Here is a 24,908-nt window from a genome sequence, read left to right on the forward strand (position 1 = left end):
TCACTCACTCACTCACTGACTCGCCACTAATTCTCCAACTTCCCGATGTCGTAGAAACATGAAATTTGGCACAAGCATAGATTGTGTCAAAATTGGAAAAGTAAAGGGGTCCTAACTCGATTATTCAATTCTAGCGCAAAAAAATTAGCGTCCAAATTTTATGTACGTAATCTAATTCTCTCACTAATTTTTTCATTTCCCGATGTCATAGAAGCTTGAAATTTGGCACAAACATTGATTATGTCATAAATAGGAAAAGTTAATGGGTCCCAACTCGATTATTCAATTCTAGCGCAAAATAATTAGCTTGAAAAGAAGAAACTTGAAATTTGGCTCGAGTATTCATAATGTCATAAATAGGAAAAACTAATGGGTCTCAAATTGATTATTCAATTCTAAGTGCAAAAGAATTAGCGCCCAAATTTTATGTACGGAATCTAATTCTCTTACTTCCTGCTGTCATTTTATATAAAGGAAACATTGCATGGTTACCTCTATGTGGTGTCTCCTAGGTAACGCAGAGAACTATGCAAAATGGTGAACATATGTTTTTCCTCAGTATCTCTAAAGTAACCACGACTTCATAAGATTTTCCATGTCAACACCAGGTAATCACCAGTATCAAATTAACTTGGGCGAAGTCGAGTATATCAGCTAGTCTATATATATATATATATAGCCTCCTGCTAGAATAAGCAGCAGGTGACTAACAGCAGCTAAATGGTTAGCTTGTTCAATATTATACCATTGTATGCCCAAGACTCTTGTATTTACCTCCTGCGTCCCTTTCTCATGGGAAAGAGGGCTAAATTCTGATAAGAAGCTGTTCTGACCCCCACCTTTGGATTTTCTTTAGACTAGCCAAAATTTTGTATTAGTTTCACTGTCTCAGATAAGTTTCATTTCTTCTTACTCTTAGAAGTCACTTGTTTTCATAGTAACACACACCTTAAGGTGTAAATATATGTTAATCATTAGATTTGTAACCTTTAAAAAATATTAAGGCTGCATTCCCACGAACGTATATCGGCTCGGTTTTCACACCGAGCCGATATACGTTGTCCTCATGTGCAGGGGGGGGGGGATGGAAGAGCCAGGAGCAAGAACTGAGCTCCCGCCCCCTCTCTACCTCCTGTCCGCCCCTCTGCACTATTTGCAATAAAAGGAGGTGGGGCGGGGCCAAGTTCTGAGAATAAGCCCCGCCCCTGTTCTGCCTCTCCCCATTGCAAATAGTGCAGAGGGACGGAGAGGAGGCAGAGAGGGGGCGGGAGCTCAGTTCCTGCTCCTGGCTCTTCCATCCCCCCCCCCCGGCACATAAGAACAATGTATATCGGCTCGGCGTGAAAACCGAGCTGATATACGTTCGTGGGAATGCAGCCTGAGGGTGCATTCACACGAACGTATATCGGCTCGGTTTTCACGCCGAGCCAATATACGTTGTTCTCATGTGCAGGGGGGGGGGGAGGCTGGAAGAGCCCAGGAGCAGGAACTGAGCTCCCGCCCCCTCTCTGCCCCTCTGCACTATTTGCAATGAGAGGAGGCGGGACGGGGGCAGGGCTAAGTGGCGCGAATTAGCCCCGCCCCCATTCCGCCTCTTCCTATTGCAAATAGTGCAGAGGGGTGGAGAGGAGGCAGAGAGGGGGTGGGAGCTCAGTTCCTGCTCCTGGCTCTTCCAGCCTCCCCCCTGCACATGAAGACAACGTATATCGGCTCGGCGTGAAAACCGAGCCGATATACGTTCGTGTGAATGCACCCTCAGGCTGTATATTTCCGTTAGGTCATTTTGGGTATATAATCACTTTTGTTACTAGGAATAAATTGGAGAATCATGTGATACCTCAAGGGATTGGTGTCTGTCTGCTTCTCTCTGCGAGCTCTCAACAACCTAATATACAACCAATTTGGAATCAGATACCAGAGGGTTAAGGATTAATTAGTCCTCATATAACAGGTAAGGGAAGCACTAGGTATGTCTAAATTGTTTCACATGTGATGTTAAAGTGCCTGAATTATTAACAGTATAGGTAACTAGTAGTGTGTTATGTCAATGTATTATTTACACATTACCTGTAGTAGGTAGATAAGAGGAATAATAATAAGCTGAAAAATGTATGTATAAGTCTTGATTAACTAATTTCAAGCTCATGACATTGGATGTAGATCTAAAAATATCACTTGTATTATAGCAATGCATGCCAAGTGATGGGCTCCCAGGAAATCCATCATATATTTCCACATACCCATATCCACATCTTTCAGTAAAATAATCCACACTGTAAAAGAACAGAAATCCTATTAAATTATATAATAAATGATTAATTATAAAAATAAGTGGAATTTTAAAACCTTGTGTTTAGGAAAAGGGTAAAGTGAGGCATAGGTGAAGTTTGGAAGGTAAAATTTAGTGACTACATAAATACTACTCACTTTATATTGAAGTGGAGCTCAACAATATGACGAGATGGGGCCTCAATTGTCCAGGTACAGAGACGGGATTCTCTACTATTTATAAAACCTGAAGGCTCATACAGTATATAATTACAACTAGGTCCTAGAACAGAAGGAGATAGACGCAGTCAGCAAAACATTTCAAAGCTTCTGCTATACATTAACAATTTAAAAACTATTAATCCAATCACATCTATCTGGTGTCAGCGTGAGGAGTGCTCCACTAGATGCTGCCCTTCAAAATGAGGTCAGTATGTATTGGGCATTTGTTTATGCACTAACCTTGATCCTTCCCTTGATAGAGCAGTATATAAGTAAAAGTTTAAAACTGAAAATATTGCCCTTTCAAATTCACAAGTTTACAAGCTCAGTAGAGCGATCACAGCTGGAAAAAGTCATGTAACAAGAAATGAATGTGGCAACAGTTCTATTCAGATTTCAAAGTCGGGATGCTGCTTGTGTTTTCAAATTTCCTCCTTTATTGATAAAATGTACATTTCACAAATATGGAGAACGCGTTTTGGATTTTGTAAAACCTTGTTCACCTCTACATTACATTCCAACAAACTTTGTTAAAAACTAAATCTTTGCTTGGTTAATTAAAATCAAATGTGAGTTAACCCCTAATTAATATACAAGCGATTTCACAGTAGCAGGATAAACACCTGGATGTCTATAATACTTGTCACAGAAAGGGTTTAGAGTGTCCCGCTTAAAACATAACTTTTATTAATAAAAATGTATATAAAAAGGATTTTTTATGAATCCTAAAACAGACACAGATACAGACAACAAAAATTAGTCTAACATGACCAGCGTCATCCCCCGAAAAAAATGTAAGCCAAACTTAGGTAACTGGGGAGAAGTTTTTAAGTAAAAAAAACTCCCTTAGCGGATAAGTGAATCCTATTAACCCGTACCTAAAAGGTAGTTATTGGCTGGGAATGCTTGAGGGGTCAATTTTGGAAAATCAAGTTCCTGACTTGTAGATAATTCAATCAACACGCGTACTGTTGAAGGAGACGGTTTGTGCTTAAATGAACAGTGCACGGTTATATCTTATAGAGGTCGCTGTCTGATAAAACACCTATCTTGGACATACATCAACGCATAAAGAACATGAATGTCCCAAATCAAGATGCATGTACCAAGAGAAAAAGGATGATGGATATAACGTGGTCAATGCCACGTAAGTCCCTGGGCAACAAGAAGGGAAATTGAAAAAGACCCAACCAAATTTGATCAGGTACTAAATTTCCAAAGTACAGAGGTTCTACGCGTTTCCACTACTTATCACGTAGTTTCATCAGGAACCCAAACAAACAGGTACCAATAATCAAATTGAAAAATTGGTGTGGTAGACTCCCAAAATGTAGAGAGTACCACCAGAGGCTGGTGCTGCTGCTGTTTTTTATTTTCGTTCCTGCATTGTCTTGGGGGGATTACTGGGCTTTTTGAGCTTGCTAGACCCGGTTAGAGGATCGACTACCTCCTCATCTAGGTGGTACTCTCTATATTTTGGGAGTCTACCACACCAATTTTTGGTGTGGTAGACTCCCAAAATGTTAGATACCTAACTTTGGCTTACATTTTTTCGGGGGATGACGCTGGTCACGTTATACTAATTTTTGTTGTCTGTATCTGTGTCTGTTTTAGGATTCATAAAAAATCCTTTCTATATACATTTTTATTAATAAAAGTTATGTTTTAAGAGGGACACTCAAAACCCTTTCTGTGATAACTAATTCATATACAACATTGAATGCCTTTCCACTCATTACTTCCCGCAAGCTCCGACGCTCAAGGCATAATACATATGTTACAATCGCATATTGCATCAATTACATTATTTTACATACACAAATGTATTAATTATATCTGGTTTAGTAAAATTATTAAACAAACATTAATTCTATTAGGAATTCATTACCGTAATTAAATGTCTCAATTGAAATAATTTAGCACAGATTTTACCTTACTAGCAAGAGCCGACATTTCCACACACCCGCTTATATTCCACCCGATCCTTACGCATATCAGTTTCAATTGTATTATAACATGATAAAAAACGTCATTAATAGAGATGAGCGAACGTACTCGGTAAGGGCGATTTCGCAATCGAGCACCGCGATTTTCGAGTACTTCACTACTCTGGTGAAAAGTACTCGGGTGCGCTGTGGGTGAGCGGGGGGTTGCAGCGGGGAGTGGGGGGGAGAGGGAGAGAGAGAGGGCTCCGCCCTGTTCCCCGCTGCTACCCGGCACTCCCCTCTGCAACCCCCCGCCCCACAGCGCACCCGAGTACTTTTCACCCGAGTAGTGAAGTACTCGAAAATACCCCTAGGTATCATCGCAAGACAGCAGGTTAATTTTTTCAAGTCACAGCATAGAGCCTCTGCTATCTACAAGTCTCTGTGTGCGGTGAATTAAGCCACAGTTGTCAGTGCGGTACAGTGGGGTAATTTATTTGGGCCCTGCTCTATTCTTAATCCACCATGATGAGGAGTAGGGGTAAGGGTCGAGGTAGCGGACGTCCAAGTGAGGGTGTGGGCACAAGCCGAGTTCCTAGTCAAGGGGAATCGCAGACGGCTGCTGTGGGATTAGGAGAGAGGTAAGCTTCTGGGGTCCCCAGCTTCATATCACAATTTATGCGTCCACGTGGTAAACCTTTATTACAAACAGAGCAGTGTGAGCAGGTCTTGTCGTGGATGGCAGAAGATGCGTCCAGCAATGTATCGACCATCCAGTCTTCTACGCAGTCCACTACTCCCGGCCTAGGGACTGCAACTCTGAATCCTCTGGCTACTGCTCCTCCGTCCTTACAGCCTCTTTGCTCCATGAAAATGACATATTCTGATGAGCAGGCAGACTCCCAGGAACTGTTCTCGGGTCCCTGTCATGAGTGGGAAAAACTGACTCCTCTCTCACCTGAGGAGTTTTTCATGACCGATGCCCAACCTTTGGAAAGTTCCCGGAGTCTGGTTGATGAGGCTGGGGACTTCCGGCAACTGTCTCAAGAACTTTTTGTGGGTGAGGATGATGATGAGACACAGTTGTCTGTCAGTGAGGTAGTAGTAAGGGCAGTAAGTCCGAGGGAGGAGCGCACAGAGGATTCGGAGGAAGAGCAGCTGGACGATGAAGTAACTGACCCCACCTAGTTTGCTAAGCCTACTGAGGACAGGGCTTCAGAGGGAGAGGCAAGTGCCGCAGCAGGACAGGTTAGAAGAGGCAATGGAGTGGCCAGGGGTAGAGGCAGGGCTAGAGCGAAGAATCCCCCAACTGTTTCCCAAAGCACCCCCTCACGCCAAGCCTCTGTGCAGAGGGCTAGGTGTTCAAAGGTGTGGATGTTTTTTAGTGAGAGCGCAGACGACCGACGAACAGTGGTGTGCAACCTGTGTCGCACCAAGATTAGCCGGGGAGCCACCACTACTAGACTCACCACCACCAGCATGCGCAGGCATATGATGGCCAAGCACCGCACAAGGTGGGACGAAGGCCATTCACCACCTCCGGGTCACACCACTGCCTCTTCCCCTGTGCCCCAACCTGCAACACAGATCCAATCCCCCTCCCAGGACACAGGCTCGAGCGTCTCCCGGCCTGCACCCACACCCTCACCTCCGCTGTCCTCCACTCCATCCAGCAATGTCTCTCAGCACAGCGTTCAGCTGTCACTAACACAAGCGTTGGAGCGAAAGCGCAAATACGCCAGCCACCCGCACGCACAAGCTTTAAACGTGCACATTGCCAAATTAATCAGCCTGGAGATGCTGCTGTACAGGCTTGTGGAAATGGAGGCTTTCAAAAACATGATGGTGGCGGCGGTCCTTTGCTACTTGGTCCCCAGGTGCCAATATTTTTCACGGTGCGCCGTCCCAGCCCTACACCAGCACGTCTCCCGCAACATATATTGTGCCCTCACCAATGTGGTTACTGGGAAGGTCCACTTAACCACGGACACGTGGACAAGTACTGGCAGGCAGGGCCACTGTATCTCCCTGACAGCACATTGGGTGAATTTTTTGGAGGCTGGGACCGAGTCAGAGCCTAGGACCGCTCACGTCCTACCCACACCCAGAAGAGCGGGTCCTACCTCGGTGCTGGTATCCACCTCCTCCAAACCCTCGCCCTCCTCCACCACCTCTACTTTTCAATTAAGAAGTGTGAGCACGTCGCCAGCAGTCGGTAGCACGTGGTGCAGCAGCACAGCGGTGTGCAAGCATCAGCAAGCCGTGCTGAAACTAATCAGCTTAGGTGACAAGAAGCACACAGCCCCCGAGCTGTTGCAGGGTTTGACAGAGCAGACCAACCTCTGGCTTTTGCCGCTGAGCCTCCGACCAGGCATGGTCGTGTGTGACAACGGCCATAACCTGGGGGTGGCTCTGCAGCTCAGCAGCCTCACACACGTGCCATGCCTGGACCACGTCTTCAATCTGGTGGTTCAGTGGTTTCCGAACAACTACCCCCACTTGTCTGACCTGCTTGGCAAGGTGCGCGGCATCTGCGCACATTTCCACAAATCCACAACGGACGCTGCCACCCTGGGGACCCTGCAACATTGGTTTCAGCTGCCAGAGCATCAACTGCTGTGCGACGTGCCCACACGCTGGAATTCTATGCTGCACATGTTGGCCAGGCTGTATGAGCAGTGTAGAGCAATAGTGGAATATCAGCTGCAACATGGGCGGCGGAGTGGTAGTCAGCCTGCGCAATTCTTTACTGAGGAGTGGGCCTGGATGGCAGATATCTGCCAGTTCCTCAGAAACTTTGAGGAGTCTACCCAGATGGTGAGCGGCGATGCAGCAATCATTAGCATTACCATCTCACTGCTTTGCCTGCTGAGGAGTACGCTGCAAAGCATAAGGGTCGACGCTTTGCCAGACCACCCTCATTTCTATATCTCAGCGCATTTTGGAGGAGATAGGGGAGGAGCAGGAGGAGGATGGGGAAAAGATAGCTGGGCACACTGCAGAGGGTACCCATGCTACTTGCCTCTCATCTGTTCAGCGTGTATGGGCTGTAGAGGAGGAGGATCCTGAAAGTCATCTCCCAAGTGAGGACAGCCATGTGTTGCGTACTGGTACCCTGGCACACATGGCTGACTTCATGTTAGGCTGCCTTTCTTGTCAGCCTCGCGTTAGATACATTCAGGCCAATACGGATTACTGGGTGTACACCCTTCTTGACCCACAGTAAAAGAAAAACCTTTCCACTCTCATTCTTGAAGAGGAAAGGGGTACGAGACTGATGCAATACCACAGGGCCCTAGTGGAAAAAGTGATGCAAAACTTCCCATCTGACAGCGCTAGTAGCAGAAGATGCATTTCCGAGGGCCAAGTAGCAGGGGAGGCGCGGGGATCAGGCAGCATGTCCAGCGCAGGCAGGGGAACACCAAGGCCTTTGCCAGCTTTATGGCTCCCCAGCAAGACTGTGTCACCACTCCCCAGTCAAGGCTGAGTCGGAAGAAGCACTGTAAAAACATGGTGAGGGAGTACGTAGCTGATCGTACCACCATCTTCTGTGATGCCTCTGCTCCATACAACTATTGGGTGTCAAAGCTGGACATGTGGCACGAACTTGCGCTGTATGCCCTTGAGGTGCTGGCCTGCCCTGCCGCTAGCATCTTGTCAGAGAGGGTATTTAGTGCAGCTAGGGGAATCATCACGGATAAGCGTACCCGCCTGTCAACTGCCAGTGCTGACATGCTTACACTCATAAAGATGAACAAAGGCTGGATTTCCACAGACTTTTCATCTCCACCGCCAGAGAGCAGCGGAAGCTAATGATTCTTTTCACTGCAACCGGAAAAAAAAGCATTCTCTATTACTGGGAAAAAAAGGGGAATTAGCTTTGTCAAACACTCTCGGATATTATTACTCCTCCTACTCCTGCCTCCTAAAACAGCATGACATCATGCTGAACTGCCAATTTTTCTGTAGTCCAAAAGGTTCTGCTTACAATTTTTTTTACAATTTTTCAAAGTTTCAGAAGTATTGTATTGATAATTTAACAGTCAGAAACCAAATTTATTCACAGAGCAGCCTCCAGGCTCTGTAAAAAACTAAGCAACAGTGAGCTGTATCTTTAAAAAATGTTTATGGGTTTCACCTGCCCTCACGGTTGAGCAATTTTTCAGGGGTACACTTGTTCTCTTGGTACACAAATTTTTCTGGCCCTCGCCTAAACTGTTATCTAACTACTTTTTCCGGCCTTCGCCTACAATCATGGTGAACCAATGTTTCAGGGGTTTGCCTATACTCTTGCTACAGAAATGTTACTGGGGTCGGCCTATACTTTTGCTAGAGAAATGTTACTGGTGTCTGCCTATACCTTTGCTACAGGAATGTTACAGCAGTCTGCCTATACTTCTGCTACAGAAATGTTACAGGGGTCTGCCTATATTTTTACTACAGAAATGTTACAAGGGGCTGCCTATACTTCTGCTACAGAAATGTTACAGAGGTCTGCCTATACTTTTACTACTGAAATGTTACTGGGGTCTGCCTTAACTTCTGCTACTGAAATGTTACTGGAGTCTGCCTATACCTTTGCTACAGAAATGTTACACAGGTCTGCCTATACTTTTACTACTGAAATATTACTGGGGTCTGCCTATACTTCTGCTTCAGAAATGTCACAGGGGTCCGTCTATACTTTTACTACAGAAATGTTACTTGGGTCTGCCTATACCTTTGCTACAGGAATGTTACAGGGGTCTGCCTATACTTTTACTACTGAAATGTTACTGGGGTCTGTCTATACTTCTGCTACAGAAATGTTACAGGGGTCTGCCTATACTTTTACTACAGAAATGTTACTGACGTCCGTCTATACTTTTACTACAGAAATGTTACTGACGTCCGTCTATACTTTTACTACAGAAATGTTACTGAGGTCCGCCTATACTTCTGCTACAGAAATGTTACTGGGGACTGCCTATACCTTTGCTACAGGAATGTTACAGGGGTCTGCCTATACTTTTACTACAGAAATGTTACTGACGTCCGTCTATACTTTTACTACAGAAATGTTACTGAGGTCCGCCTATACTTCTGCTACAGAAATGTTACTGGGGTCTGCCTATACCTTTGCTACAGGAATGTTACTGGAGTCTGCCTATACTTCAGCTACAGAAATGTTACAGGGGTCCGTCTATACTTTTACTACTGAAATGTTACAGGGGTCTGCCTATACTTCTGCTACAGAAATGTTAGAGGGGTCTGCCTATACCTTTGCTACAGAAATGTTACTGGGGTCCGTCTATACCTTTGCTACAGGAACGTTACAGTGGTCTGCCTATACTTTTACTACTGAGATGTTACTGGGGTCTGTCTATACTTCTGCTACAGAAATGTTACAGGGGTCTGCCTATACTTCTGCTACAGAAATGTTACTGGGGTCTGCCTATACCTTTGCTACAGGAATGTTACTGGGGTCTGCCTATACATTTACTACTGAAATGTTACTGACGTCCGTCTATACTTTTACTACAGAAATGTTACTGAGGTCCGCCTATACTACTGCTACAGAAATGTTACTCGGGTCTGCCTATATCTTTGCTACAGGAATGTTACAGGGGTCTGTCTATACTTCTGCTACAGGAATGTTACTGGAGTCTGCCTATACTTCAGCTACAGAAATGTTACAGGGGTCCGTCTATACTTTTACTACTGAAATGTTACAGGGGTCTGCCTATACTTCTGCTACAGAAATGTTACTGGGGTCTGCCTATACCTTTGCTACAGGAATGTTACAGGGGTCTGCCTATACTTTTACTACTGAAATGTTACTGGGGTCTGTCTATACTTCTGCTACAGAAATGTTACAGGGGTCTGCCTATACTTTTACTACAGAAATGTTACTGACGTCCGTCTATACTTTTACTACAGAAATGTTACTGACGTCCGTCTATACTTTTACTACAGAAATGTTACTGAGGTCCGCCTATACTTCTGCTACAGAAATGTTACTGAGGACTGCCTATACCTTTGCTACAGGAATGTTGCAGGGGTCTGCCTATACTTTTACTACAGAAATGTTACTGACGTCCGTCTATACTTTTACTACAGAAATGTTACTGAGGTCCGCCTATACTTCTGCTACAGAAATGTTACTGGGGTCTGCCTATACCTTTGCTACAGGAATGTTACTGGAGTCTGCCTATACTTCAGCTACAGAAATGTTACAGGGGTCCGTCTATACTTTTACTACTGAAATGTTACAGGGGTCTGCCTATACTTCTGCTACAGAAATGTTAGAGGGGTCTGCCTATACCTTTGCTACAGAAATGTTACTGGGGTCCGTCTATACCTTTGCTACAGGAATGTTACAGTGGTCTGCCTATACTTTTACTACTGAGATGTTACTGGGGTCTGTCTATACTTCTGCTACAGAAATGTTACAGGGGTCTGCCTATACTTTTACTACAGAAATGTTACTGGGGTCTGGCTATACTTCTGCTACACAAATGTTTCAGGGGTCTGCCTATACCTTTGCTACTGGAATGTTACAGGGCTCTGCCTATACTTCTGCTACAGGAATGTTACAGGGGTCTGCCTATACTTCTGCTACTACAGAAATGTTACAGGGGTCTGCCTATACTTTTACTACTGAAATGTTACAGGGGTCTTCCTATACCTTTGCTACAGGAATGTTACTGGGGTCAGCCAATACTTTTACTACAGAAATGTTACTGGGTCCGTCTATACTTTTGCTACAGAAATGTTACAGGGGTCTGCCTATACCTTTGCTACAGAAATGTTACTGGGGTCTGCCTATACCTTTGCTACGGAAATGTTACTGGGGTCCGCTTATACCTTTGTTACAGGAATGTTACAGGGGTCTGCTTATACTTCTGCTACAGGAATGTTACAGGGGTCTGCCTATACTTCTGCTACAGAAATGTTACAGGGGTCTGCCTATACTTTTACTACAGAAATGTTACAGGGGTCTGCCTATACTTCTGCTACAGAAATGTTACACGGGTCTGCCTATACCTTTGCTACAGAAATGTTACTGGGGTCCATCTATACCTTTGCTACAGAAATGTTACTGGGGCCTGCCTATACCTTTGCTACAGGAATGTTACAGGGGTCTGCCTATACTTTTACTACTGAAATGTTACTGAGGTCTGTCTATACTTCTGCTACAGAAATGTTACAGGGATCTGCCTAAACCTTTGCTACAGAAATGTTACTGGGGTCTGCCTATACATTTGCTACAGAAATGTTACTGGGGTCTGCCTATACCTTTGCTACAGAAATGTTACTGGGGTCCATTTATACCTTTACTACAGAAATGTTACTATGGTCTGCCTATACCTTTGCTACAGAAATGTTACTGTGGTCTGCCTATACCTTTGTTACAGTAATGTTACAGGGGTCTTCCTATACTTCTGCTACAGAAATATTACAGGGGTCTGCCTATACTTTTGCTACAGAAATGTTACTGGGGTCCGCCTATATATTTACTACAGAAATGCTACAGGGGTGTGCCTATTCCTCTGCTATAGGAATGTTACTGGGGTCTGCCTATATTATGGGTGCACAAAGACTTCCCATTGCGGTGCTTTACCTGTCTGGCACATATACACTGACTGACTTGGGTAGGGTGCAGACTGCAGATGGCTTTCCCCTTGCAGTGTTGATTGAGCGATCTGACACCTACACAGAATGAATTGTGTGGGGACACATGGATTTCCCATTGCTATGTAACTCATGGCACCTTGTGTCACACAAGTGGAGGCTGGGACTGAGCCTCATATACTATAGTGGGTCCTGGTCGTGGTTTCTTGGCCTTGTAATGTCACCTCCTCCACCTGCTTGGGGTCAAGGGCTCAGGACTGGGCAACATGCATTTTCTCTCGTGTTACCACAGCTATATGAGGCACTGGTTTGGGCCAAACAAAAGGAGCGTTACTGCATTAATGAGACCTTCACAGCTGTACTAGCATTGGAGTCCGCTTTATGCCCACGATTGCTGAGGGTGTGGGCAGAGGACAAAGTCAGGGGGGAAATGCAACTGCGCCACGGTTGGCCCGTGGAACTTCTTCCCTGTTAATCCAGTCTCTGAAGCGGTGAAAACAACCGTAACTGATTTAATGAGACGTACGCAGCTGTACTAGCATCGGAGTCTGCTTTATGCCCACGATTGCTGAGTGTGTGGGCAGAGGCCTATTTCCTGGGGGAAATGCAACTGCGCCAGGTTTGGCCCGTGGAATGTCTTCCTGGTTAATCCAGTCTTTGGAGCGATGAAAGCAACCGTAACTGATTTGATTAGACTTTCACAGCTATACTAGCATCGCAGTCCGCTTTATGCCCACGATTGCTGAGGGTGTGGGCAGAGGACGAAGTCCTGGGGGAAATGCAACTGCGCCAGGTTTGGCCGGTGTAACTTCTTCCTGGTTAATCCAGTCTCTGAAGCTGTAAAAACAACCGTAACTGATTTAATGAGACGTACGCAGCTGTACTTGCATCGGAGTCTGCTTTATGCCCACGATTGCTGAGTGTGTGGGTAGAGGCCTATTTCCTGGGGGAAATGCAACTGCGCCAGGTTTGGCCCGTGGAACTTCTTCCTGGTTCATGCAATTTTTGGATCGATGAAAGCAACCATTACTGATTTAATGAGACATTCACAGCTGTACTAGCATCGGAGTCCGCTTTATGTGCATAATTGCTGAGGGTGGGGGCAGAGGCCTATGTCCTGGGGGAAATGCAACTGCAACGGGTTTGGCCCATGGAACTTCTTTCTGGTTCATGCAGGTTTGGGAGCAATGAAAGCAACCGTAACTGATTTCATGAGACTTTCACAGCTGTACTAGCATCAGAGTCCGCTTTATGCCCACGATTGCTGAGGGTGTGGGCAGAGGCCTATGTCCTGGGGGAAATGCAATTGCTCCGGGTTTGGCCCGTGGAACTTCTTCCTGGTTCATGCAGTCTTTGGAGCGATGAAAGCAACCGTAACTGATTTAATGAGACGTTCACAGCTGTACTAGCATCAGAGTCCACTTTATGCCCATGATTGCTGAGGGTGTGGGCAGAGGCCTATGTCCTGGGGAAAATTCAACTGCGCCAGGTTTGGCCCGTGGAACTTCTTCCTGGTTCATGCAGTCTTTGGAGCGATGAAAGCAACCGTGACTGATTTAATGAGACGTTTACAGCTGTACTAGCATTGGAGTCCGCTTTATGCCGGTGGGTAGCAGGGAGCGGTGCGGGAGAGCGAGGAGGAACAACAGAAACATTGGCTTTATATACTGGGGCCCATTTATTAGGCGTTTTATGCCACTTTCTGGTGTAACAAAGTTGCACATGTCTGCGCAAGCAGGTTTTTGCACCAAAAAAATGTGAGTTTCTTGCTTTTTGCTCCAGTCTATCTACTTTTCTGAAAAGTTAGCAGTGCTTATTGGGATGGGGCATGGCTTCCCTAACTGACAGATTTAGGTATAACTAGCTTGTTACCTGCAACTTCGTTCACGTGGAATTTGTATTTTTTTTTTTAATCTAATCTGTGTTTTGCTATATATTGTAACACAAAATGTTGAAATAGTGAATAAGGAATTTAACTGCAATGTGCTGTCTGCACAGTTCTGTACACTATGTTTTTTTGTCCTGTCATCTATTGCTAGGATATAAAGGTTTTGTGGGCTGTATACATGTGAGACACCACATACCGTTGCACATGATAAAAACCTGTTTTTTCTAAATGTACACCTGCTACCTTTAGTGTTTGCCCTTGATCCTTATTGATTGTTATCGCAAATGTTATTTTTAGAGGGAAATGCAGCCTTTTGCATTGAAAAAGCAAATCCATCAGCATTATTGGAATGAGTGGAAATAAAACACTTTCTCCTTTTGCTATTCCAGTCCTAATAATGGCTCTTACAATATTTCACCCCGGGTATGTAATTTGTAATCCTGTGGCGTTGCACAGTTTTGGCGCATCAAGATTACACAATAATAGGACCAGAATACCAACTTTTGACCTCAGCTTATGGGAAGGCACCTGTAGATAGGCACCCATTTAGCTAACTTTAATTGGAGAAGACCAGGCAGGATTTATGATAGGTCGCCAAGCTCCAGATAACACAAAAAGGCTATTGAATATCACACATTTTATAGAGTCTAAGAAGCTTTCTGCATTGTTATTATTTTTATGTGCGAAAAAAAGAATTTGATTATATAAACTGGATCATATCTTTTATAATGGGGCTTTATGAACAGAATTTTTTACTAACTAAGAAAGCTTGTCCGTTATCCCCATTAATTTTCATATTATCACTAGAACTTTTAGCTCAAACTCTTAAGGCCCATTTACACTGGACGATTATTGCTAAAATTTTGCTCATCTGCGATCGTTTTAGCAACAATCGATGTGTGTAAATAGGAGCGGGGCACCCCCATGTCGGGCACTTTTCACTGATCGTTAAAATCAAGCTCACTTGATTTTAGAGATCAGTTTTATCAGTCGTTCTCCATGGGGGAGTACTAATTGCATTGTTTCCCCTGTGGAGAACAATGGATCTGAGCGCAGCTAATAGCTATTAACTATTAGCTGCGTTCAGTGAAGGCTTCATTAACGTACATAATTGGTATTTATACCAATTATATTTTAAGCTAAATAATCGCTCAAAGCTGTCGCTCAAACTGCCAGTTGAGCGATCTTTGAACGATTATCTACTCGTGTAAATGGGCCTTTAGAGAAACTCCTCATTTAAAGGGGTTCAAATCAGAGGCCACACACACTTAATATCCTTGTATGCAGATGACCTCTGTCTGGAAATACATCACATTATTTTCAAAATAAATATTTATTTGACTGGCAATATGAAGGTATCCAATATCTGGGAACTAAAATAAGTTCTTTATGCAAAAACCTATATCATTGTAATTGCGAACCCATGCTAAAGGTATGAAAAGGATCCCTAAGACTAATTTTACATGGACGAGCACTATATCAAGCTTGGGAACGTGCAATGTCCCCATGGATGCAAGACGTTTTAGTGTGAAAAACGCCTCCCATCATGTCAGGGAAGCAGCAATCCTCTGGCAAGTGTTTTCTATTTCAATGGGAAACTTCACCTTGCACTCACGTGCACCTTGCACACCATGCAATGTTTTTTCCAAACCCATTGTACACAATGGGCGAGGTGTTCCGAGGAACCGCACAAAGATAGGACATGTTCTGATTTTTTTCAACACTGCAATTCGGTGTGGGAAAAAAGTCGCTCATCTATATGACCCCATTCAAAAGAATGGGGATTCATATTCGTGCAAGATTTGTGCCTCTTGTAACTCACAAATCTTGCATGATTGTCTCAGCCATCGGACAGCAGTCTAAGATTCTCTAAATTTGAAATATCATGGCTGTGAAGCATAGCTTCTTTTAAAATGTTTGTGATACCTAAATTACTATACTTGTTTCACACGCTCCTCATTATCCTGCCAAAACACTTTTTTGCGACTATAAACTGACTATTGTCACTATTTATCTGGGCACAATGGAAACCATATCTAGCTAACAAAATGCTTACTAAGGATAGATGGTAGGAGTCCAACAACATCTTTAATTTGCTCATACCTCCATACATGCTGTTCTTAGCCACTAGCCAGTCCAAATAAGGAATACATGCAAACTTTTGGCTGCTTAAATATAAAAGACATAGCTAAACTGTTGAAGGTTCAAGTAAATTGTCTTGTTTAGAAAATAAAAAAAAGGAGTTTAAAATTCAGGAAGTTGCCATTTCTATATGAATTCTAGCTTATTTAGCTTAGTAAACCTTCCCGAGTATATTGTATAAATGAATCATTATTACTTACCAGCGGGAGGTAGTTCTAGATGAAACAATCATGAGAAAAGAAAGAAGAAAAGTTTATGACTTTGAATGTTGGAAATCACAATATTGAGCTAATAAAATTTTGTATATTATAAAGACAACCGTCATTACACATTCTGAGGATGAGGCATTGGGGTATTTATGTATGTTACTCAACATGTCCATACTGGTTATAAGGAACCATAACTGAAACATTGTCATCTCTACTCTTTGGAGAACACATTAATCATCCTTTGTATTGTATATAAAAATCAAGGTGTATGTGAGATGGTTCACTTCTTAAAAAATGTGTCCCCTGAAAACTATGGGCCCCCAAAAGAAAAGCCTGTGCTTCCCAATCAAGATCCATAACCAAGGAAACAAATATGTTAAGAACACTTGATGATGAACGCTCATGAGGCTATGTGTTTCGCAGTCACATAGTATCCTTGGTGATGTCCAGCAAGGGCCCTCAATGAGATACCGAGGGCGGGTAAACTAGATCCACAAAGAGGTACAGACTTTTGGTGCAAATCACTTTAGGCAATTTAATTCATGCACAAAAAGACTCCCAGATGTTTCCGATCTGCTAGACACAATCCATAGGTTTGAATTTATGGGGCTATAAAATACACCAAATTTAATTATGGCGTGTCTAAGGTATACTACCCTAGATGGAAACAGAGACAAACTAGCGCCAAATCTACCAAACACCCTGCAATACTATGTTGGGTTTTGGCACTTTTTTGAACTCTACAATGGCAAATCAGCATTTTCACAAAAGGATATATTCTCCTGTAAAATGCATGCTATATTGAGTGACATGTTAAAAACACAATAAGTGCATATCCATAAAGCCAAACCACTTAGACAAAATTCTCTTATGCTGTGTGAGATGCAGCAGAGGAATTCTTTAATTCTCAACCGCAGCTGTCACACATGACAGCTGCGGTAGAGAATCCTGCTGCCGGGATCCCCGTCAATGGCTTTTCAGGGAAGGCCTTCATAAGCCCTTTCCTGAAAAGCCATTTAGAATAGTGTACAAAAAAAAAAAAAACTCACCTGCCGGGGGTCAGCCGCGACTTCTGCCACTGTCCCCGTCTCTGTAGTTCTAAACTATCAGCAGCCGGGGATTTAAAATCCCCGGCTGCTGGTAGCTACCAGCAGGCAGGAATTTCAAACCCCCGGCTGCTGATAGCTGAGCCCCAGCAGCCGTCAATGGCTTTTCAGGGAAGGGCTTCATAAGCCCTTCCATGAAAAGCCTTTTAAAATAGTGTACAAAATAAAAATACTCACCTGCCGGGTTTCAGCCACAACTTTTGCCGCTGTCCCCAACTCAGTAGTTCTGAGCTATCAGCAGCCAGGGATTTAAAATCCCCACCTGCTGGTAGCGCTGATTGTGATTGGCTGAAGTGCTCAGCCAATCACAATCAGAGCTACCAGCAGGTGGGGATTTTAAATCCCCGTCTGCTGATAGCTGAAAACTACAGAGCCCGGGCAGCGCTAGAAGAAGCGCTGGAAGAACACTATTTTGGGGGGATTTTCAGGGAAGGGCTTATGTTTAAAGCCCTTACCTGAAATCCAATGACGGGGATGCCGTAGCAGGATTCTCTACCGCAGCTGTCATGTGTGACAGCTGCAGTTGAGAATTGAAGAATTCCTCTTCTGCATCTGGCACAGATGTGGCAGATGTAGCAGCAAGGAATTCTGTTAACTAGCGGGGGTGAAGGAAACATCTGCCGCATGCCCACGGGGGTCCCGGCAGCGGCGGAGAGGTTTTTTGTTTTTTTTACACTAAAATGTTTCTTTTTCAGGGAAGGGCTTATATGTAAAGCCCTTCCCTCAAAAGAATGCAGGGGTGCCGGCAGACCATTGTTTTCAATAGAGCCGCCGGCAGCAGCCGTGGTTCCATTGAAAACAATGCGTGCCTTCCCAATGGTGCACGCATGTCCTATCTTTGCAGGCATGCACCTGCAAAGTACGGACATGTGCACACACCATAGGGAATGCATTGTTGTAAATACAAGCGTGTAAAAACACGCTCGTGTGACCCCACCCTCACACTGTTTCCTGTATGTATTACAGCCTTAATAAATCTGCCCCATATATCTATCTATCTATAATAGGTGTGTGTATATACCTTTCAATGATGATGACTGATTTATAAATTAATATAAACAAAGAAATAAACAAAACAAATAAATAAAGCAATTAAAAAGTTATAAAACTATGCAAATGTAAAGCCCATTGCACTACACATGGAAAATGCTTTTGCAATTTGTATTTTACAGCGAGCCCACCCCCCAGCCTAGACAAACAAAGAAGGTCGCACCGCTTCTCTGACTAACCTAAAGCACTTGCACATTAGTATACTTAGGTACTCTAATCATGGTTTTACACGGAACAATTATCGTTTGGATCCAGCGAGAATCTGAACTATGATCGCTCAGTGTAACATGCAATGACTGAATGATGAACGACAACTCAGTTGCTTCTTGTTCGTTGTTCAAATTACTGCATGCAGAAAACTGAATGACATAGCATTCTGTGCAGAAAGGTAGTCGTTCACTTATAAACGACTGCCTGCTTATTGTGAATGGAGGTGGGTGGTCCGGAACAGTCCTCAAACCCGCCCCATTGCCATTCAGTCAACAATGCTCATTTCTGTGTAAAAGCATCGGATTATCACTGGGATGACCTGTTGCGCCCAACAGATCATACTGTGTAAAACTCCCTAAGACACTACATGCTGATCTGACAGGCCAGCACTGCCCATGTGGGAGGCACCACTGGTTAATCAGAACAGTAATGTCTTACACATTGTGTATTAGTGTACATCATTAGTATATCAGGTAGTCAGAAAAGCTGCTGCGGCCATCTTTCTTTGTCTAGGACCCGAGAGTTGCTTTAGTGTTCCATGAAAAAAAGTTAGGAAGGGTATTCTTTCTCCTTAAGGAGAGCACTTAAGCGGTGAATGAGGAGACTTATAAGGCGATCCATGCTGCTCTAGGAAATATGCAAATGGGAAGATGGAACAATACCTCTGCAATATCACCTATTTGGAGATCAAAGAAATGGTCAATAGCAATGTTCTCCAGCCTGTTGTATATTTTCATACAATGGCTTTTATTGCTTGTGATGCAATTAAGTATATTATAGGAATCTTGTGTGATGCAAGCGCAGCGCATTTGTGCCATGAACAACGCTTTTTGTGTGCATTTTTGCTTATACTACAGTACCTTTTGTGCTTGCAGGGCCATTTCACATGTACAGGGGTAACACCCACACTGTGATTTCAAATGACTTTTAAGCCTAACGAGTCCCAGATGTGTTCTTTTTCACACGGAATTGCACAACAAAAAAAAAGCATACTGCGACTTTTTTTTTTGTTTGTTTCATGGATGCAAAATACACACGTAAAATCTAATAAGAAGAATGAACCCACTGATATCAATGCGTTCTATTCTCTGCGAATTGCAAGCGTAAATATGGCCATGTGAGGCCACCCTGCGGGTTCCTTCACACAATGGATTTTTCATGAGCATTTTCTGAGTCAGTACCAGAAGTGGAACATACAGAGAGAAAGCATAATGGAAAGATCCATGCTGCTCTAGGAAATATGCAAATGGGAAGATGGAACAATACATCTGCAATATCACTTATTTGGAGATCAAAGAAATGGTCAACAGCAATGTTCTCGAGCCTGTTGTATATTTTTGTACAATGGCTTTTATTGCTTGTGATGCAATTAAGTATATTATAAGAATCTTGTGTGGGGTCATTGAGAATTTCCTTCGACCACACAAAAATATCTATGCACCCCCACAGTATGTGGAGTCTGTAGGAAAGCGAAGAGGTTACATCCGTGTATTATTATATCATGTTGGGTTTATGCAAACACTGGATTCACATTGATCTTTCCCATGTTGTTCTATAGAATTGCATCACATATAAGGATCATGTGCCTGGATTATTTACAAGCAGTTAGCCATTTTTTTTTCATCAAGTAGTAGTTATGTTATCCATAAACATTGTCAGTAAGTATTTTTTTAAATGTTACCTGTAGTGGTTAGACTGGAACTAAACCACCCAGCTTCAAAATATCCACTGGAGTCCTGATGAACTAATTCCAAGGTCATGACATTGGATGATAAATAATACGTCTGCCCTGTATTCTGGCAAATCTTGTCAGCTACAACTGAGCGTATAGTATATCCATCATATATGATGAAGTAGTTCGAATCACAATTAGCATTTCCCATACTGTTCAGCAAAAGAAGAAAAAAAGACAAATCTAATAAAATAATTGATAAATCACTGTTTGAAGTTGTTATCCCATGAAATTGTATACCAAAAGTACAGACAGACATTTAATAGCTGTATTCAGGGTCGTATCTACTACAAGGTACATGAGGCCACTAGATGGAGGGGATGACACTTTACAGATACAATTAATAGTTTATTTGCTTCTGTAACCTTAGTGCTGCTGCCTAATAATGCTTGAAAGTCTAGAAGCAGCAAGCAAGGGAGCCTTAACAGAGGGGGATGTCTGAGTAGGATGCTGCACAGCTACTAGTTCATTATGTAACCCAGTGAGGCACTACTGACCGTTGGGGAAGTGAAGAACAGTAGGTAGACTCCAGAGGCAGTGTTGCCTTGCAGTGTTAGGATCCTGACAACATTTGCATGGAGTTTGTATATTCTCCCTATGTTTCAGAATAATTACCTTCATTAAGGCCGCCTGCAGACGAGCGGGTCGGATCCGGCGGCGGGAATTCTCGCCGCGGGACCCGACCCGAGAGCCTGCAGTGACGAGCGCGTACTCACCCGCGCCTGGCGGCCCCGGCTCTTTCATGTGCCGGCTGCCGCGCAGCCGGCGCATTGCGCAGACCGGAGCCGGCGCTTGGGTGAGTGCGAGCCCCGCACAAAAATAGGACATGCCGCGGTTTGTTTGCCGCGCGAGATTTCGCGCGGCCAAACCGCGGCCGTCTGCATAGGAGTGCGTATTGTAATGCACTCCTATGCAGACTTTCAGTGGCGGAAATCCCGCGGGAAATACCGCCGCGGGATTTCCGCCCGTGTGCAGGCGGCCTTATATATTATTATGCAATGCTTGTCTGGATTTGAACTAGCACTGCAACTCAACACTTCTTCTTTTCATACTAATGGTATAGTTCTGATGCTCACGTGCCCATTGTAGGTGCTTTTGGTGGTGGACAGGTCACTCTAATTAGTCTATAGCTATGAAACCCTAAATGCAGCACTTTGTCATGTGTAAAGATGAGCGAGTATACTCGCTAAAGGCAATTGCTCGAGCGAGCATTGACTTTAGTGAGTATCTCCCCCGCTCGAGACTGCAGGTTCGGGTGCCGGCGCAGGGGAGAGGTGAGTAGCGGCTGTCAGCAGGAGGGAGCGGGGGGGAGAGAGGGAGAGAGAGATCTCCCCTCCGTTCCGCCCCGCTCTCCCCTGCAGCTCCGTGCCCTCTGCGGGCACCCGAACCTGCAGTCTCGAGCCGGGGAGATACTCGCTAAAGGCAATGCTCGCTCGAGCAATTGGCTTTAGCGAGTATACCCGCTCATCTTTATTCATGTGTATTCTGATATATCCTTATTACAGCCAATGTATACTTTATCAGCAATTTGTGTTACAGTATCTCTTTAGTGGGATTGGACCAGATAGGCAAGCCTCTTCTATCATATACATCAATTAATCTTGACAGCCCATGACCCTTTCACTTGATCATAGGTTGTCTTTCCTCTGCGCACTCTTGATAGATACTAACCACAACACAAAGAACCCAAGACCTGCTGTTTTAGAGATGCTCTAACCAGTCATCTAGGTATCACAATTTGTGATGTACACATCAACTTCTAGAACTGACTGTTCCTGAGAAAGTGGAAGCGGAAAAGGAAAAGTGATGGCTCAGTGGTTAGCACTGTTGCCTTGGACGACTGGGGTTCCAGGTTCAAATCTGACCAAGGACTGCATCTGCATGGAGTTTTAAGATGTACTTCCTGCATTTGTGTTTCCCATCCTTCTCAAGAGGAGAAGACGGCAAAAGGAGCATGGTGGCTCAGTGGCTAGCACTGTTGCCTTGCAGTGTTAGAGTTCTAAGTTCAAATCTGATCGTGTACTGCATAATATAATATACAAGTCTGATCACAGGACCCCCACCAGTAGTTTGTCTCCGATACTATGGATAGTGATAACATGATATAGAGGGACAACTCCCATTAAGGGATCATTCCCACAGTAAGAGTCACTTCGCAGTGGTTTTCTGTACCCAGGTTACAGTTATAGCCAAGTTATCTGATTTTAAACTTTAAAAAGTCATTTTTATCTTAAAGGGGTGGTCTCGCGAAACCAAGTGGGGTTATACACTTCCGTATGGCCATATTAATGCACTTTGTAATATACATCGTGCATTAAATATGAGCCATACAGAAGTTATTCCACTTACCTGCTCCGTTGCTAGCGTCCTCGTCTCCATGGTTCCGTCTAAGTTCGCTGGCAGCTTGCTTTTTTAGACGCGCTTGCGCAGTCCGGTCTTCTCCATTCAGCACGAGCCGCTTCAGTGTGCTCCCCGCTACAGCTCTTCTGCGCATGCGCAGACGAGCTGTCACTGCTCGGGAGCGCGCTGCAGCGGCCATTCTGTACCTTCCTCTGTTAGAGGAAGGTGCAGAAACTGGAGCTGCCCAGCGGAGAAGCCCAGCCCAGCCCAGCAGCCCCGAAAAGCCTCCCAGGTAAGTGATTTGTGGGGGGGGGGGCTGTCGCTGCGCCGGGGGGGGCTGCCGCTGCGCCGGGCTGCCGCTGCGCCGGGGGGGGCTGCCGCTGTGATGGGGGGGCTGTCGCTAGGCCGGGGGGGGCTGTCGCTGCGATGGGGGGGCTGTCGCTGCGATGGGGGGGCTGTCGCTAGGCCGGGGGGGGCTGCCGCTAGGCCGGGGGAACTAGCGCTGGGCTCCGGAACCTAGCGCTGGGCTCTGGGGCCTTCACCTGGGCTGAGGGTCTAGCGCTGGGGAGCCAGGGGCTAGCGCCTTACCTGCTGCCTGGCGGTGGGCGTCTGGTCGGCGGCTGCGGGGCGTCTGGTCGGCGGCTGCGATGCGTCCGGTTGCCATGGAGACACAGCTGGCGGCGTCTCGGGAGCGCGCACGTCGGGCTGCAGCGAGCGACGGGGAAAGAGCCGGCGGCCATCTTGAGGAAACTTTTATAAGTTGCTGAAACGCTGGAACGGTAAGTACGAACCAGCTAGAAATGTCATTTACAGGGGGGCTTAGTAATGTGTACTTAATGGGGGGGACTGGGCAAAAAAAAAATTTAACTGCTTCCTCGAGACATCTCCTTTAATCAAAAAAAATCCTTTGTAAAACGATTGAAAAGTATAAACAAACTGTGGTAAAAAAGTCACCTTAACCCCTTAGTGATGAGGCCTATTGTGGACCCAGGGATGCAATGATTTTATGGGGGGAGACAACTCATATAAAGGAAACCTGATAGGTCTATTATTTTGCCTGGACAGCAGGCAACACTGTATAGTGACAGACATATTGATTTTGTCTGTCTGCCACTTATATCGATCAGTACAAAAGTTTTGCTATAATTACATTTGCATAGTAAGTTGGCAGTGACTGTCAGAGATGAGTATGATGAGATTCATTAATACTTACATACTCACTGCTCTTCCTCTGTCCAAATAATGATCCCTATTGGACATATCACTGTTGGATGTTGCAAACTTACAAAGGCAAATAAAGTAAATACTATCGGTACCGCATAATTCAACGTTTCTGCCCCTGTTCTGTACTGCCCACAGCTAGCGCAGCATTTCAGACCTGACAGTGAAGCATACAGTAAGAATTTAAAAGGAAACATTTCTGCACATACAAACACTACTCACAGTATATATGAGAAGTAGAATACAACATAACCATATGGGACCTCAATAATCCAGGTACACGGACTTATATTAGAGTATTGCCATGTATCATGTATATATCCTGATTCCCCGGTCCGTCTGTTCTCACAAGGAACATCTAGAATAAAAGGAGATAAATGCAGCGAGCAGAAAGGGTCAAAGTTTCTCTTGTGTAATAAGAATTCCAACAACTTATACATAGCTATATGAATTACAAAGACTTTCATCTTGTACTTCAGGTAGACATTCTTTAGATACCTCTTTCAGGGCTCCTTCGGATGGGCATATACGCGTCTACGATCACCGCTACGGTCACCTAATAATGGCTCTTACAATATTTCGCCCCGGGTATGTAATTTGTAATCGTGTGGCGTTGCACAGTTTTGACGCATCAAGATTACGCATTAATAGGACCGGAATACCAACTTGTAACTTCAGCTTATGGGAAGGCACCTGTAGATAGGCACCTATTTAGCTAACTTCAACTGGAGAAGACCAGGCAAGATTTATGATAGGTCGCCAAGCTCCGGATAACACAAAAAGGCTATTGAATATCACTAGAGATGAGCAAACGTACTCGTTTCGAGTAATTACTCGATCGAGCACCGCGATTTTCGAGTACTTCAGTACTCGGGTGAAAAGATTCGGGGGGCACCGGGGAGGCGTGGCGGCGCGGGGGGTAGCAGCGGGGAACAGGAGGCAGCCCTCTCTCTCTCCCTCCCCCCCCCACTCCCCGCTGCA

At 44.6% G+C, this 24,908-nt stretch overlaps 1 protein-coding gene across 1 annotated transcript in view; it reads right to left on the minus strand.

Moving 5' to 3' along the window:
• The window catches only part of LOC136626151 (deleted in malignant brain tumors 1 protein-like), a 77,665-nt gene extending 61,395 nt beyond the window's left edge, over positions 1-16,270 (minus strand). The window contains exons 1-3 of the mRNA XM_066600956.1: positions 16,260-16,270; positions 2,428-2,551; positions 2,068-2,273 (exon numbers count right to left, since the gene is read on the minus strand). Of these exons, the coding sequence (XP_066457053.1) occupies positions 2,068-2,194 (127 nt within the window). The 5' untranslated portion in view covers positions 2,195-2,273; positions 2,428-2,551; positions 16,260-16,270. The remainder of the gene's footprint in view (positions 1-2,067; positions 2,274-2,427; positions 2,552-16,259) is intronic.
• Positions 16,271-24,908: the final 8,638 nt, after the last annotated feature.

Source organism: Eleutherodactylus coqui, chromosome 4 (genome assembly GCF_035609145.1).
Source record: "Eleutherodactylus coqui strain aEleCoq1 chromosome 4, aEleCoq1.hap1, whole genome shotgun sequence".
Taxonomy (NCBI): Eukaryota; Metazoa; Chordata; class Amphibia; order Anura; family Eleutherodactylidae; genus Eleutherodactylus; species Eleutherodactylus coqui.